The sequence below is a fragment of the Xyrauchen texanus genome, chromosome 3, assembly GCF_025860055.1.
Source record: "Xyrauchen texanus isolate HMW12.3.18 chromosome 3, RBS_HiC_50CHRs, whole genome shotgun sequence".
Taxonomy (NCBI): Eukaryota; Metazoa; Chordata; class Actinopteri; order Cypriniformes; family Catostomidae; genus Xyrauchen; species Xyrauchen texanus.
The window spans coordinates 33,357,932-33,376,935 of NC_068278.1; the positions used below are offsets into that span (position 1 = coordinate 33,357,932).

At 38.1% G+C, this 19,004-nt stretch overlaps 1 protein-coding gene across 6 annotated transcripts in view; it reads left to right on the forward strand.

Annotated features, from left to right (window-relative positions):
• arhgef28a (Rho guanine nucleotide exchange factor (GEF) 28a) overlaps positions 1 to 19,004 on the forward strand; it is a 109,798-nt gene that overhangs the window by 32,975 nt on the left and 57,819 nt on the right. For 5 of the 6 annotated variants that reach the window (XM_052102222.1, XM_052102174.1, XM_052102199.1 and 2 more), the window contains exons 4-7: positions 2,381 to 2,866; positions 8,303 to 8,486; positions 8,651 to 8,840; positions 9,984 to 10,044. In XM_052102222.1, the coding sequence (XP_051958182.1) occupies positions 2,381 to 2,866; positions 8,303 to 8,486; positions 8,651 to 8,840; positions 9,984 to 10,044 (921 nt within the window). The remainder of the gene's footprint in view (positions 1 to 2,380; positions 2,867 to 8,302; positions 8,487 to 8,650; positions 8,841 to 9,983; positions 10,045 to 19,004) is intronic. The other variant, XM_052102178.1, reaches the window with a different exon arrangement.

Genomic DNA, 19,004 nt, shown 5'->3' on the forward strand with positions numbered 1-19,004 from the left:
TTACCTGAAATAACTGTCTTGAAACATTCAACTCTGGAAAAATTATTGACCACTGCAAATTAGAAACAAAATAAAAAACAAAACAAAAAAACATTAGTACTGTGTTGTTTAAAAATGAATATGAACTTGTTTTCTTTGCATTATTCGAGGTCTGAAAACACAGCATCTTTTTTGTTATTTTGACCAGTTGTAGTTTTCTACAAATAAATGCTCTAAATGACAATATTTTTAGTTGGAATTGGGGAGAAAGTTTGTCAGTACTTTATGGAATAAAACAAAAATGTTCATTTTACTCAAACCCATACTTATAAATAGTAAATCCAGAGAAACAGATCATTTTGCAGTGGTCTCTTAATTGTTTCAGAGCTGTATTTGCGCAGATGTTACTTGATGGTTTTAAGTGTCAGTGAAGATAAAAATCAGTCAGTGGAAAAGGATTTTTTCCTGCAATATGCAGTTCCAGTGTGCTGATAACATCCTGTTTTTGTATTTTTACTTGTCATGTGACGTTAAGCACGACATTAACCCAAGAGAGTATTGTGATGTACAAATATTTTCCTAACCTTACTGCCAGCAATTGTGCAGCAATGTTGAATCTGTTTTTTTTTTTAATAAAATACCAATTCCAAATACCCGGAAGAGAATTCGCCATGGGTTCCCTCTGAGTTTTCCTATGGGTTTTTATAATGGGGTTTTTGAACTTATGAGTAAAATAAGGTCTGTTGTAAACATTACTTGACAAAACGTGGACGTTCTCTAGTAGAAGACACATTGCATGGATGATGTCAACAATATTTTTGATACGTTTTCTCCATGGAGAGACTTTAAATTTGAAATGTCTATATCTGCTAAAATTTTTTCCCTCCATCTTTTTTTAGTATACTAGCATAGAGATGGCCCCAAACTCAATTTTAAAAATGGGGCATTCAAACCATGGTTTAATGGTTTGTGTGACAGGGCAGAGGGCGGGGCCGGGTGTTGATTCTGCACACCGTTCTCTTATCAAGCTAATTAAGCCTATGAGAGGGATAAAGGCCGACTGTGGATGGTGGTGTGACAGAGAGAGATCGTTTAAATGCAGCTTACCGTCATGTGTTTATGTTTGTGTCTTTTGGTTTATTTCTTCATTAAACTATTATTTATATTGTCAAGCCGGTTCTCGCCTCTTCCTTTCCCGTATACTCCCTTTACAGTTTGATTTAAACAATTGGAGAAAATATATGATATTTTGGTCCTTTTAAAGGGAATTTTAAATATTAATACAAGAAGTCTTCATATTGTACCACCACAGTTCACAATGGCTCACCCTCTCAATTATTTTGTTAAAGGGTTAATCACCCAAAAATGAAAATTCTGTCTTCGTTTACTCACCATAATTCCATTTCAGATGTGTATGAATTTCTTTCTTCTGCTCAACACAAACGTAGAGAGTCCAGTGTTTAAATCTATATTTTTAGAATCTGTATGATAGGTGTGGGTGAGAAACATCAATAGTTAAGTCCTTTTTTACTATATATTCTCCTGTAGATGATGATATGCACAAAGAATGCAATTTGCCAAAAACTAAAGAAGAGATTAGTGAAAGAGGAGATTGATAGTAAAAAAGGACCTAAATATTAATCTGTTTCTCATCCACACTTATAATATAGCTTCAGAAGATATAGATTTACCTTTGGAGTCAACACACTCTTATCGCGAAATTGTCTGGATTCGTACAACTTTTCTAAATTTGGCGTATGATATTGTGCAACTGCACTCGTTTGAATTCCTACGACTCTTACTACAGCCAGTGACGTCGCTGGACATCGTTTCCATCTAATACAAGACCTATAATTTTTACACACTCTACTGATTGGTTATGTTTGGATATGGGGTTTAGGTAAGTGCATAATGTTAATAAGTATGCCCTTAAAGCCTCGTGTGTGGAACTCACGCTTCCGCATTAGACATCCGGAAATTTGCACGTGATTAAGTCTTACGAGTTTATGTAAACAACATCTTGTGAGACAATACGAAATAGCCAACAACATTTTTCATGAGATCGGGTTGACAGAGCTGAAATATTCTTTTAAAAATCAGTGTTTGTGTTCTGCAGAAGAAAGAAAGTCATAGACATCTGGGATGTCATGAGGGTGAGTAATTGATGTATTTTCATGTTTGGTGAACTACATCTTTAATCTGTCACATTTTGTAGTAAATAAATAGCTAATAAAAACATATGCATGTACTTCGATATATGTATTCAATTCTTATTAACCTGTCTTTATAATTTGCCATGTTTGATGAGCTGTCTTACCTAACTTCAATCACCAGTAAACAAATTATATAGTGGTACATACTGTATATTAAAGTATTGCTGAACTAATCTTTTTCCTGCAAGGTCACGATGTTCCAGAGAAAGTATCTGTGGAGGTGTTCTGCTGCGTGGAGGACAATATCAGCCCTCTCTCCCATACAGGAGAACTCTTTCTGGAATACAAACGAGATGAGGCTCAAGAGGCGGCAGACATGCTAATGACCATTGAACCCTTGACATCCAGCAGTCATCAGGACATCCTAAGGAAATTCTGCCTAGAGAAAGAGAGCTCATCAGAGCACAATCATTTAGATAAGACTGGCCAGCTCGGAACAGATGGGATTTGTGATACAAATGAATTATTTCAAAGACGAGCAGAAACAAAACAGGGGCTCAATATTTGCGAGCAGGGGATTTACAGCCTGAAAGAAGGTTCAGCAGCCTCTGAGTTTGATTCAGAGCACAAATGCACAGTTGGAAATCACAGTTCTATCGATATGAAGATTACACAGGCTGTGGCTAACTTGCACTTATTGGGATGGGACAGCCAAGCTAGACAAGAGAAGCAAGGTCAGCCAATTTTTCTCTTTTTTTACTCCTGAATCTGATCATTATGTACAACTCAATTTGGCCAAATCTTTCAACAAATTAGTTCTCAGAACAAAGAGCACTTCAAATCACCATAACCTAGACTACCATAATATTATTGTGACTTGTCTTTTGGAAAAATATATTAGTTTTCTGAAACAGGTTCTTGCAATCTTTCATGACATATTACAAATGTTTATACAAATTACACATCTGTTTAAACATCTGGAGCTCTTCGCTATATTTGTAATGGCTTGGTAGTGGAATAGGGCACAATTCTAGAGTTACTCTAAGTAATCGTGTTTTGTATTCACTTTGAATTTAGACTCGTGAAGGATAGTGGTTCTGAATCCGTGGGCCAATGTGCACTGCCATGAGTCTAAAGGGGCTGTTCAAACAACACTCCTTGTGTCTGTTTTTTCAGCTATTCATGCCATAAGTGCCAAATTGTTCAGACACCATCCCATAAAGAGATTCAACTTTTAAATAACATTTAACTCAAGACCCTGCATTATGTTGCACTTTGTCCAGATGTTTTTAACACAAGAACACTAAACTTGAGAGTAAGACCTGAGAATGGCACTGTATATAATCAAATTTGTTACATATGAAAAGCATTTTTGACTTTGAAAAGGTTTGTGTGCGTAAACTGTCTTTTGATCAGTGCAGTTAAAGCTGGAGAGGGCGGATCAATAAACTGTGATTTATTTATATAAACAATTTGCTATTTTTAACCAAATTTTTTGGATTCATGGTTCCATTGGGGATTTCCAGTTCAACCTCATGAGGAAACTAATGTTGCATTAGAGAAGTCAATCAAGAAGAGTGCTGGGAGCAAACAGCAGCATGCTTCTCATGTGATGAATGGTCAAAAACAGTGATATAGTTTGTGTGTCTGATGTCCACATCAGACATGAGAGTTTATTTTCCTTCTTATGTCTTCAGAGTCACGGGTTTCAGCAACAGCTGTAGTATTGCTTATGGAACGCAGTATTTCATTAGATTTATTTGCATTATATTTCTTTGTAGTTGGTAAACAATTGTTTTGATGTGCTTTTTGGGAAGTGTGTTCAGATTTGTATAGGAGCACCTTTGTGTGTATTCAGAAGCATAATTTTATTTACTTCTTGCCTAGCCATATTTAATTACAGTACGATTATTCATCTGAATTTGGAAGACATACATAGAGTAAATATAATTCCTATTGATCCTCACATGTGTAATTGGGGGGAAAAAAAAACTCCTAATCCTCAGAACATTGAAAATACAGAAATTCAGATGCTGCTCTTAGATATAACAGTCTTTAATAAGTACTGTAGATTGAAATATTTTATATATAACGAAGTTGTATATACAGGAATATCTGTATATTAGGGCTGTTGATTTAACATGTTAATTCAGTGCAATTATATACAAAATTGGTACAAAAATAATTATAATTTATTAATTATTAAAAAATAATTAATACATTATAATTATTAATAATTATTAAAATAATTAATAATCATGTCTCCGAAGGAATATTCCTTCTATATGAGCAATTAAAGCATGGAGAACAACCTGTTTTCTCTTGGGTAAGTAGGAAAAAACTCACTGTATAGGTACTTATACAAACCAGTCTTACTGAGATCAGACAAAACAAGATGAGAACACCGCTTGATGGTCGCAAATCCAAAGGCAGGGATCTCAAGACGTGTTTTTCTAAGTTTAAAACTTTGTTTAACTTGACACAATGACCTAAAAACTGTATATTTTTGACACACTGCAACCGAGACGCTCCAAAAGCATCCGTCTGACACAAGTGTACATTGACGCGTCCTTAGACGAGCACTTATAAAATATCTCGGACTGACTGATGAATTCAATTGAAAAATGGATTGCTGTTAACTGTAGGGCAATGGGCTTAGGTTCATTAATATGGAAATAAAAAATATATTGCGTTCTAAAGCCACTTTTTTTTATTGTCTTTTTTAATGCTTCACTTGTGTGCCAAGAATAATGTTATGCATTTTTTATTTGTTTTTATAATATTATAATATAAATTGTATTAAGAATTATTTTAATATAATTATTTAATCATTATATAGTATATTGAATTATTGATATTTGAGGGGCTTTCCCAGCAAATATGTTTGTGATTTAATTTCAATTAATTCTATTAATTAATCCGCATACCCTTTAATTAATTTGATTAAAAATGTTATTGATTGACAGCCCTACTATACAGTAGATATTTTTATTTGTGCATGGAATTATAAATTTTTTTGTGAAATACAGTGCTGTCACTGTAGCGTAGCTGTCGCTATGTTCTGGAGCACTGTGGGAGTTGGAATGGATACTGTGCCCATTCCATCATGGGACATTTAACTAATTTCTTAAACAGTGAGAAGAGAAAACGATTTAAAGAATGTCTGTAGTGCACACAGGGCCCCTTACATAACACTAACGATTGTCTGCGGTAAATTGCAAGGCTGAATTAGCGTTCATTTCATTGCTTTGTCTGTAGAACGACATGTCAGCTTCAATTAATGACTGGACTTTTTTGCAACATTCTTGGTACTCTTAGGGAAATCCATTTTTCGCAAAAGTGATCCACACTGGGCCAATTTTATATTTATCTGTTTGTCTAATGTTAAAAAAATGTTATTCCTCTCTTCTGTTTTAGTATTGTGCTTAGATGAACAGTCTTAGCTAAATGTACCAATATCTAAATTTCACCAACAAAGCAAACCAAGTTCTTGCAAAATATATAAGATATCATAAAAGAGCAGTTGGATCTTGTTGTGAAAATGCTTGCTCACCTTGCTGACACTTGTCTTTTCAATCAAAACAGTGTCATGCACGTTAAACTACCCATAGCCAATATGAGCAAAGAATCACAGACATCTGTTCAGTCTGTTTCTGTGTGTATTGTGTTTTACGAACACACCAGTCCGGTTTACTAAAGTCCCCTCTTTGTCTGTCGATTTTACTGTCTGTTTGCTAAAGTTTGTCTTTCAACACCTTTCAAGCTGTCCTAAGTTTGACTGAGTAATGACAAAGAAAAGGATCCCACACCTGTAAAAGTCTTCATCCGCTGGATTCTTTTTATACTGAATTTCATTAATATGAAGATGAGCTAATTGTTTATGCTGAGTCAGTTTGTTATAAATCATTTAGATTTTTTGTGTGAGAGAAGGTAGTGTGATGACCTTACAAGCAGGTTTTGACATCAGTTCTCCTGTTTCCATTATAGGCCTATATGCATCTCACGCACAAACACACATTACTAAGCACTTAGAAAGAACATGTCGTGCCTTATATAATGCAGTGATGAGAGAACACGTGTAAAGTGCTCATCATTTGTGTTTGTCTCTCTACTGCATGTTTATTACCTGATTCAATGGTGAAAGGTCTATATTTTTGACAGGGTTACACCTGAATACCACTTCTTAGAGACAAAGCACTGATGTGTTCACACAAATGGCAAATAACATTTTATTTGTATCTGTTTATTGTTAATATACAATATTCAAATTTTGTTTTGATGTGCCAACTTGGTAACTGACTCCTGCTCCTACTTGAGACATATGAAGCAAGTTGATTTGTGTGGAACCCCTAACTGTAATATGAGTTTATCTGTAGCGTGTTATCAACTGATTAATGCCAAGTTCTAGTTGGCTGTGTTATATGCTACAATATTATGTAATAATGGTGTAGGGGCAGTAGTTGTGTCTTTGTGGCATTTGTACTTTGTTTTTGTATTGTAGTGATGTTCAGTGTTATATTTTAAGTGCAACAGCGGACTGTAGATTATAGTGTTTTTAGGGAGCAGACAGCACCGTGCAGTGATGTACTAGAATAGTGTAAAACATTATATTATACAACGTAAATGTAACGATTTAAGCCCGACGTGGTCTTCTGCTGTTGTAGCCCATCCACCTCATGGTTCGACATGTTGTGCATTCTGAGATGCTATTCTGCTCATTACAATTCAGGGATTTTCTGAGATACCATAGCCTTTCTGTCAGCTCCAACTTGCCATTCTTCCTTGACCTCTCTCATCAACAAGGCATTTCTGTTTGCAGAACTGCCACTCACTGAAATTATTTGTTTTTGTTTTTGGCACCATTCTGAGTAAACTCTAGAGACTGTTGTGCTTGAAATTTCCAGGAGATCAGCAGTTACAGAAATACTCAAACCAGCCCATCTGGCACCAACAATCGTGCCATGGTCAAATTCACGGAGATCGCATCTTTTCCCCATTCTGATGGTTGATGTGAACAGTAACTGATGCTCCTGAACCCTATCTGCATGATTTGATGCATTGCACTGCTGCCACATGATTGGCTGATTAAATAATCGCATGAATAAGTAGGTGTACAAGTGTTCCTAAAAAAGTGCCCAGTGAGTGGATGTTGTGAAGTTATTAATTGATCTTGAATCTATGGATTGAGTTTAAAACTCCTACATGAGATTTCTGCAGAACTAACAATACCAAACGGAATTGCAAAAATAATAATCCCAAACACTCCCTAGGTATCCATTGCTCAGACAAGCAGGTAAACATGCCATAAACTCACACCATTGTGTAAAGTTGGCAGTGAGCCACCTCCAATTCTAATGATAGGCCAAAATGTGACAAGTGTGATTTCTCAGCGTAAATATTTAAGCAGAAATGAATGAGAGGCAGTTCTATTTTGTAAATATAGACGTGACTGATGGCCACTGTTAGGTATGATGCTAAGCTGTGACTGTATTCACAGTATGGCACAGCCTCAAGTGAACAGTTACCACATGATAAAAAATAATTTAAACTTTAACGACACAAATAACACACTCTGAGGAAGGCTGAAGGCTGAAATGCATCAGTGTGCAGTGTTCTAGTCATTTTAATGTTTGTATTGTGATAGCCATGATCTGAATAAAGGCTTTTTTTTTTTCTGGGCCCGGAAGATGTGCCTTGGAATTCGAGTTAACAACACAAATGTTTATTACATTTTTTAAATATATATGAGTAAAATAATTAAATGCCATCCTTCTGCTGTTGCTGTGCAGTAAAAATAACAATCAGTTATGGGTGCTGCCATAGGCGGATAGTGAAGTACCCTGTCTACACCAGGTGTCAAAAGCAAATAGGTCCAATTATAATGAAATAAGTTGTCTATACTGGATGCGCCTGTTGTGGTGTGCCACGTGCCTTCCAGGAGCGCAGACAGTAAATGCATGCCCCATTATATTGGTTACGCGTTGCAGAGCTTCTCCAGCATCTTTATTATCCCATCCGTCTGAAATAAATGATTTTACTAGCCAAAATCATACACTTGAATCTTTTTGTTTGTTACATATACTCAAGTGTCTTTTGATACTTCATATTATTATGTCTTGTAGTACAGGCATTCCCAGCTCTTATCCCATTAGCATTATCTTTTTTTCCAGATCTTCTTCACAGAGAAACTCCTCTTCATGTTGCCGTCCGTTTGGGGTTCCCCCACCTCAGTCACTTCCTCCTCCAGTTGTCTGAAGGTCAGAGGATGGACCCCATACTAAATGAGGAAGGGCAGAGTCCTCTCTCCTTGGCTCAAAAGCATGGAGACCCAGCACTAATCAGTACTTTAACAGAGTGAGTCACTTCTTCCAGCCTTACACAACACACTATTATTAAATCAGTTCTGTAAAGATCCATTAACCACCGATGTGTCACCTCAGTGATGCTATTGATCCAGTGTACAGTAACAGCTGAGTTTTATGTGTCTTGTGACTAACTTATCATAATGTAATGATCAGTCCCTTGAGTTGCAGTGCGCGGAGGCCCTCGTGGATGTGTCAGGTCTGGGCTGATGGCTCCCACCAGCTCCGTTTCTGCACTGTCACTGACTCTATTAGCCTGACTGTGAGACACAACACAAAAACAGATGCACCAGGCAGCATCCAGCTATACAGAGAGAAGAGCAGAGAGCCGGATACACTCATACAGGTGAGTTCATATTTGCATACATTGATGCAAGCTTATAGCGTTATGAGCACACACATTTTAGGAAAAATATTTATTTGTTTTTTGACTTCTAAGCTCTCTAATGTATGTTAAAAGCTTATGATTGTTGTTTATGAAGGGCAGGAGTGATAAAACACAACAATACCAATAAACAAAAAAAGAAATAGGAACAAATGACTGATTTAGCTAATATTTAGATATTATCTTTGAGCTGTAATACCAGAAATATTGACTACTAAACTACACTAAGATTTGAAAGCCTAAAGTCTGGTATCACATTGATTGGTTCTCTTTTCAAAACATTGGACTTTGGTTTTTCAGGCTAAAACAGAGACATAGTTTAATCAAAGTACTGTGTAATAAGTACTATTTATGACAGTAAATTTAACAATACAGTTTTCTGATGTTATTAGAAACAGTCTTTTTTTTGGGAACCACAGAAGTGTTTATAATCACTCCAGTGAAGAATGCAATTTCTGTGCCACTATCGGCACCAAACAGAATTGTAAAAATAATTAGAAAATGGAGGAAAAGTTATTTTATAAATTGGTTACTCAAGGACTCCCTCCATCCACTTGTTCGGCCAATCAGGTCATCCCACCAAATACTCATGGGATTGGTTGAGCATATTGCTGTGTCAGCTCCTGAAACAAACTGAGTAATGTTGAAAGCACCACAGAGCCACAGTGTTTACATTCTTTGGGCAAAGTCAATCAACAAAAGTCTACTTATAGTTGTGTAGGCGCTTTTGTATGGTTAGATAGGAGAAAGTATTTAACAGTGAAAAATTTTACACATTAACTTTAGGATTATGCCCAGTTATTAGCAGTATAGAGCAAGCTACAGGAGAACAATGTGTGAAATTTGTTTTTTTTAGATTTTAAGTTACTTTATTCATAAAGTTGGAATCCTTTATTACAGTTAACAGCAGTTTTTATTGCATGAGAAACAGACTAGTATTTCACATACACTGTTGACAGACGGAACAAGATAATGTGTGGAATCTAAACACAGTGGGGCTAATTTTAATCAGCTTTCTCTTTTTGATTCAAACCTTTTCCCTCTAATGCCAGAACACAAATCTGATTCTAAATCAGCCCTCTGAGTCTGACACATGTATTACAGGTGAGGCAACTGAGAGAGCCTTCTGAGGGGAGCACCAACAGACCTGATTTATCTGACATAGGTGAGTACTTAAATAAGATAAATATCTGTGTCAACATTTTTTGCCCTTCTTAGCAAAAATGTACTAAATCAAGTTATTAAGCTGAAAAATGCAACTGCAGTATGTGATTTCAACTGATATTTGTGGGTTTCTGGAAATTAGATGCAAGCCTTGCTTGAGAACAACACTGTGCAAATAAACACACGATCAACCTTGGCCATAATGTTCACTTCAGTATTTTCAAATGGTTTTATTCATTCTGTCTTGTGTTTATTTTATTACTAGTTTCTATATTTTTCTCTCTCCAAGGTCTTATCACATTTCATCATGCAGATGTGATTAATGTTCTTCTCTTTTGGCTTTCACTTAACCTCTGCACTCCTCCTGTTATTCCTCCTTGTCTCTTGATTGCTTCCCTCTTCTTGACCCCAACTCACTCTCTCTCTCTCTCTCTCTCTCTCTCTCTCTCTCTCTCTCTCTCTGTCTCTGTCTCTGTCTCTGTCTCTGTCTGTCTGTCTGTCTGTCTGTCTGTCTGTCTGTCTGTCACTGTGAGTTAGGTCTGGCAGAGTTGTTAGAGTACATTAGGTGAATTTGGCTCACTTAGGAGGACATTGTGGTAGAATGTGGGATGTGTACACATACTGAAATATGCACACACACACACACACTCTCTCTCTCTCTCACTCGCACTCTCACTCGCACTCTCACACACACACACACACACACACACACACACACACACACACACACACACACACACAGAGTGCTCTTTGTGAGGGACCTCCGGCTGGTTTCCCAAACATGTCCAGTATGAGGAAAAAATGTCTTCTGGGTGGGCTGGAGAGAGAGACACTGTATGTTTGGGAGGGGTAGTGAAATAATCAGCATACAGTTTAACTTATTAAGAGTTACACAGAAGATTTGAAGTTATGTTCAGTGTATATTCTTTGAAGAAAGATGTTTCCAACAACATGACCACACAGTTTGCATGTTACTTCCAAATGTCGTTCCCATTATGCCATTAAGCACCATCTCCCATTAGACATTTTTGCCTAGGTTCAAGTGTGTTTACCTTTTGTGGCATGACTGAAAGCTTCAGCAATGTGGGAGAACTATGTTTGTTGAAACCAGGAAGTAATGGCTTTCGCAAAAAGAGGTTCTTTTTTCCCTCTATGATTGCATTTCTACTCCACTAACTGTTAGGTTTAGGGTTGGGATTTGGGTAAGGGGATAGATTTAATACAATATGCATTCCTATTCACTTTATTAAATCATTTACAGCTAAAAACAACTTGCTATATATCTCGCTTTTGCCATATGCAATGCTGCCTTAGAATTTGGTTAAAACAAGATATCTTAAGAAGGAGTGTAATTACGATGCCTACCTATTATTAGAACAGCCTTCACGTCAGGAGTGCACCTATGTTGCCTTAAAATGTTGCCTACATAGGTAGCACACTAGAGTTTGGAGCCGAGACCGAGAGATTGCCAGCTAGATGTGTTGACCGCAAGAGCCCCGGAAGGTTTAGCATCTGTGACCCCATGACTTTAATGTACAGACACATCCTGTCATTGCTCACCATGGTTTCCTCTTCAACTTGGTGGGTTGCATTAACTAACCATGCACACACACATATTTGTACGTGAAATCTGTCTCTCTCTCTTATATATATATATATATATATATATATATATATATATATATTTTCAGACCCCATCATTTTTTCAAATTTTGTTATGTTGCAGCCTTATGCTAAATCCTTTATTTTATTATCTACACTCCATACCCCGTAATGACAAAGGAAAAAAAAAGAAGAATTTTGATAACTTTAAAATAAAAAGTAAATAACTGAAACATTACATTGACTTAAGAATTCAGATCTTTGAGATGTTTTTACGCTTTGATTGGAGTCAACCTGTAGTAAATTAAATTGATTGGACACAATTTGAAAAGGCACACATGTGTCTTTTTATGAAGTTTCACAGCTGAAAATGCATATCAGAGCAAAAACCAAGCTATGAAGTCAAAGGAACTGACTTCAGAGCTCAGAGAGAGTATTGTGTTGAGACACAGGTCTGGGGAAGGCAACAAAAACATTTTGGGGAATTGGGGGAGAAGGGCTTTGGTAAGAGTGGTGACCAAGAACCCAATGGTCACTCCATTTGAGAGTATGGCCATGAATGTGGGCGGAGAGAAGCCGGTTAATGGCGTCTGCCCGTTTATCGTGTGTCTATGCTTGTACAATAACTTGAGGACAAAGCTGAACTTTATCACAAAGTTATCTACTAGCCAAGTGTGTGTGTGTGTGTGTGTGTGTGTGTGTGTGTGTGTGTGTGTGTGTGTAGTATGACAGAGAGAGAGATAATAAAGTGGCGGCGCTGAAGCCGGTTTCGCAATCGTGCGAGAGAAGGCAACTGTTTATCACTCAGAGATGCGGTGAACGGCTCGTAACCCGTCCCACAGCCTTTGGTCCTTTAATGGATAAATGCAGTGTGCCGGTCTCATCCGCGATGGCGTAAATACACAATAGTCCAACGTGGTTGTTTCAAGTCGTACGTTACTTCCTTGTGCAACGAGGGAACACCTGAGAGCAGTGATGACTGCGTCTACGCACGGCAGACAAAGTCACTGGAAGCAAGGTACAGAATGATTTTCGAGGTATTTCTACTCCTGATGACATTTATAGTTGAGGTGCGTTCTGTTGAGCGCTTCATCCAATAGGAGTTGAGAGTTCGATCCTTTGGAATTTCACACAGTTGTAAAGTGAGCAAGGCTTCTTGGGATTTGTAGTCGGTTATGTACTCCCTTTGTTTGATTTTGGCAAGGTTTTTATCAGTAAGATTTATGACTATTTTGTATTTATTTTTTAATGAGATTTATTGTTTTTGTGGGCCTCAGTCAGGCTTTACGACTGTGTTAGGCCTGCCTTTGTCTTGTATCTAAATACATGAGGCCCAACACCTGTGATTAGTGGATAACCCACCCTACCACCTGAGCCACAGCCACCCCATAACCATAATCTCATAAATCATAATCTCTTGAGAGAAGCCAAAGCTCCATCCCCCAGACTCTGAATTAGCAGGGAGTAATACACTGCCTTGTGACCTTTTCCAAAAGCAGTAATCTCCACTCCCAGAGTATCTGCCACTTTAGGGGGGTGTATGCTACTCCCAAAAATAGTACAGAGCAGGTGGCACAACTGTAAATACCTAAAGAATTGAGACCTGGGAATCCCAAAATATTGAACCCATATTTTCAAAGGATCTAAACACTCCACTCTCATATAGGTCACAGAGTGTATTAACCTCCCTCTCAATCCGCTCTGTCCAGCAGAAAGGGGACTTATTGATACATAATTTTGGGTTCATTCATATGCTCGAAGTTACATTTAAATAAATGTCCAAAGTAAACACTCTGGACACTTTTGTCCATACAGAGTGCAAATGTGAGATAGCGGTGTGTAACTTAACTTCTCCGGTTAGTTTGATAGAAAGGCTTTGCAATGGCGAAATAGGGGCAAGAACTTCCTTTTTAATACGAAACCAGGGCAGGGACTGAATGCAAAATAATAAAACAAAATCTAGTGAAGGCCTAGCCCACATTTGTCAATCGTCCTATGCAACTTACTGAAATGTAATCTGGGACGTTTACCATTCCAAATGAAGGACTTCGCCATGCTATCAAATTGCTTGAAATAAGATAGGGGGACATCTATAGGGAGAGATTGTTGCAGGTTGTTGAATTTTGGAATATAATTAATTTTAATAACATTAACCTTCCCAATCATAGATAAATGTAATGAAGCCCACCTGCCCACATCGATCAAACCTATTTATTAATTGGTCAATATTAAATTAACTAAATCACACAAATTTGTTGGGAATAAAATACCCAAATACTTAATGCCCTGTTTGGGTCACTGGTAGGTGCCCGGCTGAAAAGCTGTTACTGGACAGTACGCTGACAGAGCAAAAGCTTTGGATTTAACTCTGTATCCTGAGAACTTAGATATGGAATTAATTATTCTGTTGAGGCAAAACATAGATCTAGTGCGGTCAGAGTACTAGATGAATAATAAAATATAATCTGCGAAAAGCTTATGTGCCACACCTCCCACCATCACCCCTGGAAAATCCTCCTCCTTTTTTTATCATCGCTGCTAACGGTTCCAGGGCAAGACAGAACAATAATGGGGAAAGAGCCTATCAAGAGTAAAATAATCTGATATTAATCAATTTGTTTGTACCGCTGCTACCGGTTGTCTATAATGTAACTTAATCCATCCAATAAAAGTATTCCCGAAGCCATGCATTTCCAAAATCTTAAAAAGATAATCCCATTCTACCATATCAAAGGCCTTTTTGGTGTCAAGTGAGATGGCAACGATCGGAGACTGATCATTCACCACTGACCACATCTTATTGATGAAACGCCTAATGTTACCAGAAGAGCTACAGTCCCGAATAAACCCCATCTGATCTATATGTACAGTGAGGAAAATAAGTATTTGAACACCCTGCTATTTTGCAAGTTCTCCCACTTGGAAATCATAGAGGGGTCTGAAATTGTCATCGTAGGTGCATGTCCACTGTGAGAGACATAATCTAAAAAACAAAATCCAGAAATCACAATGTATGATTTTTTAACTATTTATTTGTATGATACAGCTACAAATAAGTATTTGAACACCTGTCTATCAGCTAGAATTCTGACCCTCAAAGACCTGTTAGTCTGCCATTAAAATGTCCACCTCCACTCCATTTATTATCCTAAATTAGATGCACCTGTTTGAGGCCGTTAGCTGCATAAAGACACCTGTCCACCCCATACAATCAGTAAGAATCCAACTACTAACATGGCCAAGACCAAAGAGCTGTCCAAAGACACTAGAGACAAAATTGTACACCTCCACAAGGCTGGAAAGGGCTACGGGAAATTGCCAAGCAGCTTGGTGAAAAAAGGTCCACTGTTGGAGCAATCATTAGAAAATGGAAGAAGCTAAACATGCCTGTCAATCTCCCTCGGACTGGGGCTCCATGCAAGATCTCACCTCGTGGGGTCTCAATGATCCTAAGAAAGGTGAGAAATCAGCCCAGAACTACACTGGAGGAGCTGGTCAATGACCTGAAAAGAGCTGGGACCACCGTTTCCAAGGTTACTGTTGGTAATACACTAAGACGTCATGGTTTGAAATCATGCATGGCACGGAAGGTTCCCCTGCTTAAACCAGCACATGTCAAGGCCCGTCTTAAGTTTGCCAATGACCATTTGGATGATCCAGAGGAGTCATGGGAGAAAGTCATGTGGTCAGATGAGACCAAAATATAACTTTTTGGTCAAAATTCCACTAACCGTGTTTGGAGGAAGAAGAATGATGAGTACCATCCCAAGAACACCATCCCTACTGTGAAGCATGGGGGTGGTAGCATCATGCTTTGGGGGTGTTTTTCTGCACATGGGACAGGACGACTGCACTGTATTAAGGAGAGGATGACCGGGGCCATGTATTGCGAGATTTTGGGGAACAACCTCCTTCCCTCAGTTAGAGCATTGAAGATGGGTCGAGGCTGGGTCTTCCAACATGACAATGACCCGAAGCACACAGCCAGGATAACCAAGGAGTGGCTCTGTAAGAAGCATATCAAGGTTCTGGCGTGGCCTAGCCAGTCTCCAGACCTAAACCCAATAGAGAAACTTTGGAGGGAGCTCAAACTCCGTGTTTCTCAGCGACAGCCCAGAAACCTGACTGATCTAGAGAAGATCTGTGTGGAGGAGTGGGCCAAAATCCCTCCTGCAGTGTGTGCAAACCTGGTGAAAAACTACAGGAAACGTTTGACCTCTGAAACTGCAAACAAAGGCTACTGTACCAAATATTAACATTGATTTTCTCAGGTGTTCAAATACTTATTTGCAGCTGTATCATACATATAAATAGTTAAAAAATCATACATTGTGATTTCTGGATTTTGTTTTTTAGATTATGTCTCTCACAGTGGACATGCACCTACGATGACAATTTCAGACCCCTCCATGATTTCTAAGTGGGAGAACTTGCAAAATAGCAGGGTGTTCAAATACTTATTTTCCTCACTGTATAAGAGATGTCCTAACTTTACTTAATCGGTTAGCCAAAATATTTGACAATATTTTAACGTCTAGCTGGATCAGGGACATTGGACGGTAACGCTTACACTCTTTGTCCTTTTTAAGAATCAGACTAATCTGAGCTTGTCATGGTTGGCGGCAGCTTTCCATTATTTAATGATTCCAGATAAACTTCTAGCAAGACTGGAGCAAGTACTATAGCTTACAATCTAAAACATTTGGCGGCAAAGCCATCTGGCCCTGGATTATTACTATCAGTGGCTGTGGTAAATATTTCACCACTTGCAAATTTCACTGAGGGGAATTATAGAAAAAGACTAGCTCTGTTTTATATATATCTAGCCAGGATTTTTCCTGCTTTTTCCCCTGACTCAAAGTATGACTGTCTTGCCCTGAATAGCCAAAACTATTATGTCTATGTGTATTATATCTGTATTTCAATCAGGCCATTAGACGACATTTGGCACTTCAACTCTGCCTTGGCACTTTTAATACTCCCTGTCAATTCCACGAGTTCTTGTGCTTTGGATTTTTTGGTGAAAGCAGCATACTGTATAATCCGGACCCTAAGAAATGCCTTAAGTGCCTTCCAAGCCTCTCCCACAGAGGATAATGAGGACCAGTTGGTCTCCATATAGACATTGATTTCAGCCTTTAGCTTTTGTTGGAATTTATGATTTTGCGAGTGGGATACATTAAAGTGCCAACTATATGATTTCCTTTTCTTCATATGAGGCAACATCTCTAAATACATCAGGGCATGATCTGAGACTAAAATGTTTCCAATTGAGCAATCAACGACAGATGAAATGAGGGACTTCGATTTAAAAAAAAAAAATTATTCTAAATTAAATCTTATGGACTGATGAAAAAATGTATAGTCCCTACCAGATGGGTTCAAAAGCCTCAAAATATCTGTAAGACCAAGATTTTTTCACACATTATGAAGCATCAATGTTGCTCTGGGGACTTGCACTTATTTGCTTCATGATCAAGGACTGAGTCCATTTAAAGTCTCTTCTCAATATTAGATCATTAGGGGTGCCAGTGGCTTGCAACATCCCTTCAAGATCTATAAAAAAGCCCTGATCATTAAGACTTTGTCCCTGAATTTCAGCTAAAACAATAATGACTCTTCCTAATTTATCTTAAAGGGGTCATGACATGGTTTTTTTTATTGTATTATTATGTTCCCTTAGGTGCAATTATAGTATTAATATATTTTTTTTTAAGAAAAACTTTTAAAATCTAGTGATTTATGACCTTTTCCCACCCTGTTTCTCATCCTCTGATTCAAACAGTCTGTTTTGGGGCGTTTTCCATTTAAGACTTCAGTGTTAACGCCCACTGTTATGATTGGCTAACGTCAGTGCCTATGTATCAATTATTGACGCCCCCAGCCAGAACAATATGCAAGTAAACTAAGTAAAAACACTGTGATTATTCATAATGAATGAAATTGCGCTTTAAAAAGTAGTTTAAAGTTTAAAATAGATTAGGCCTACTTACAGTTTGCGTCGTCGTTGTTCCCAGAATAGTCGGCACGGACTTATCTTTGAGCAACAGTTTTCTGGCAAAGAAAGCATCATATTGAGATTTGTTCTCAAAACAGTCATCCTTAAAATGTACAGAACAAACGCTTAAGTTAACACTGCCGTGACTGGAACGTCCGCAAAAAATAAACTGCATCCATTTTTCCCTGACGTCTGGATCTTTCGGCAGCTTATTCAGAGGTTTTGTTTGACCACAGCCAGGAACAGCACATCTGTGTGGCATCGTAATTTTCCTGTGCACAAGTAGTCTCTGTCAGAGCTCGCTGTCCATCGACTGAACACTTGTGAGGCGCACGGCGATACTGAAATGAGCGTAGCTGTCTTGCGCTTAAAGCGTAGTTATCTTGTGCTGGAGGCGGTCATATGCAAACGCTGTTACGTCACTTCTAACCGACACGTCACTTCTAACCATGAATCCAGAACGAGCTGTATTTTGAGCTTGATTAAATAAATGATTCGTTTAGAATGGGGAGGACGTCTTAAAATATTAAACTTGCAGGACGTTTTAATGATACAAAGACCTCTTATATACCAAAAGATCAAGGCAAATTTGGTTTCTCATGTCATGACCCCTTTAACTCTGTTTTAGACTGTGTGATTTCTCCCCTGCTCTTACTTGAGCCAGCATTATAAAAAATGCCTACCCTATCTCTTACGCTTAAGAAGAGAAATAACCTTCCTTCTTTTTATGGGGTGCCCCAACCAATTCACATTCCACGTGGTGAGAGGAAATCCACTCATATTACATTTGACATTTTGACACATAAGAAAACATAGATTGTGTGTCAAAGACAAGATTATGAAGACCATATTCCAACATTGGTGTAACAATCAAACCCCGAACATCCCTTAAAAAAAAGAAAGAAAAATGTGCGCATTAACCCCGCACACGACAGCGCCAACTGGACTCCATCCCTCCAAACTCAAACAATCCATGTACGCCTATGACAGGCCCTGCGACAACCTTGCTGTGGGAGTGCTCAAATCCGGTATTTCTATACACATTTTGTGAGACAGAATTACACAGCAAAAGATAATCTATAAAACAAACTGCAGCCAATAGGCAGAATAAACACAAAGAGCATGTAGATTCATCCATAGAACTGTCCTGGAGGTGTGTTATTCTACAAAATAAACTAGACGGAAGCGCCTCAAAAACAATTTGCAGGTTCCTCAAACTGTCAAGCGGATGTTCAGTGATCCAGCCCACTCGGCTGCAACATGAGTGTAAGCAAATGACTTATTCACTCCAATGACTTTGCCAGAAATAGTCCACAAAATAAACTCTAGCTGATAGGCGGAATAAGCACAGAGAGCGTGTA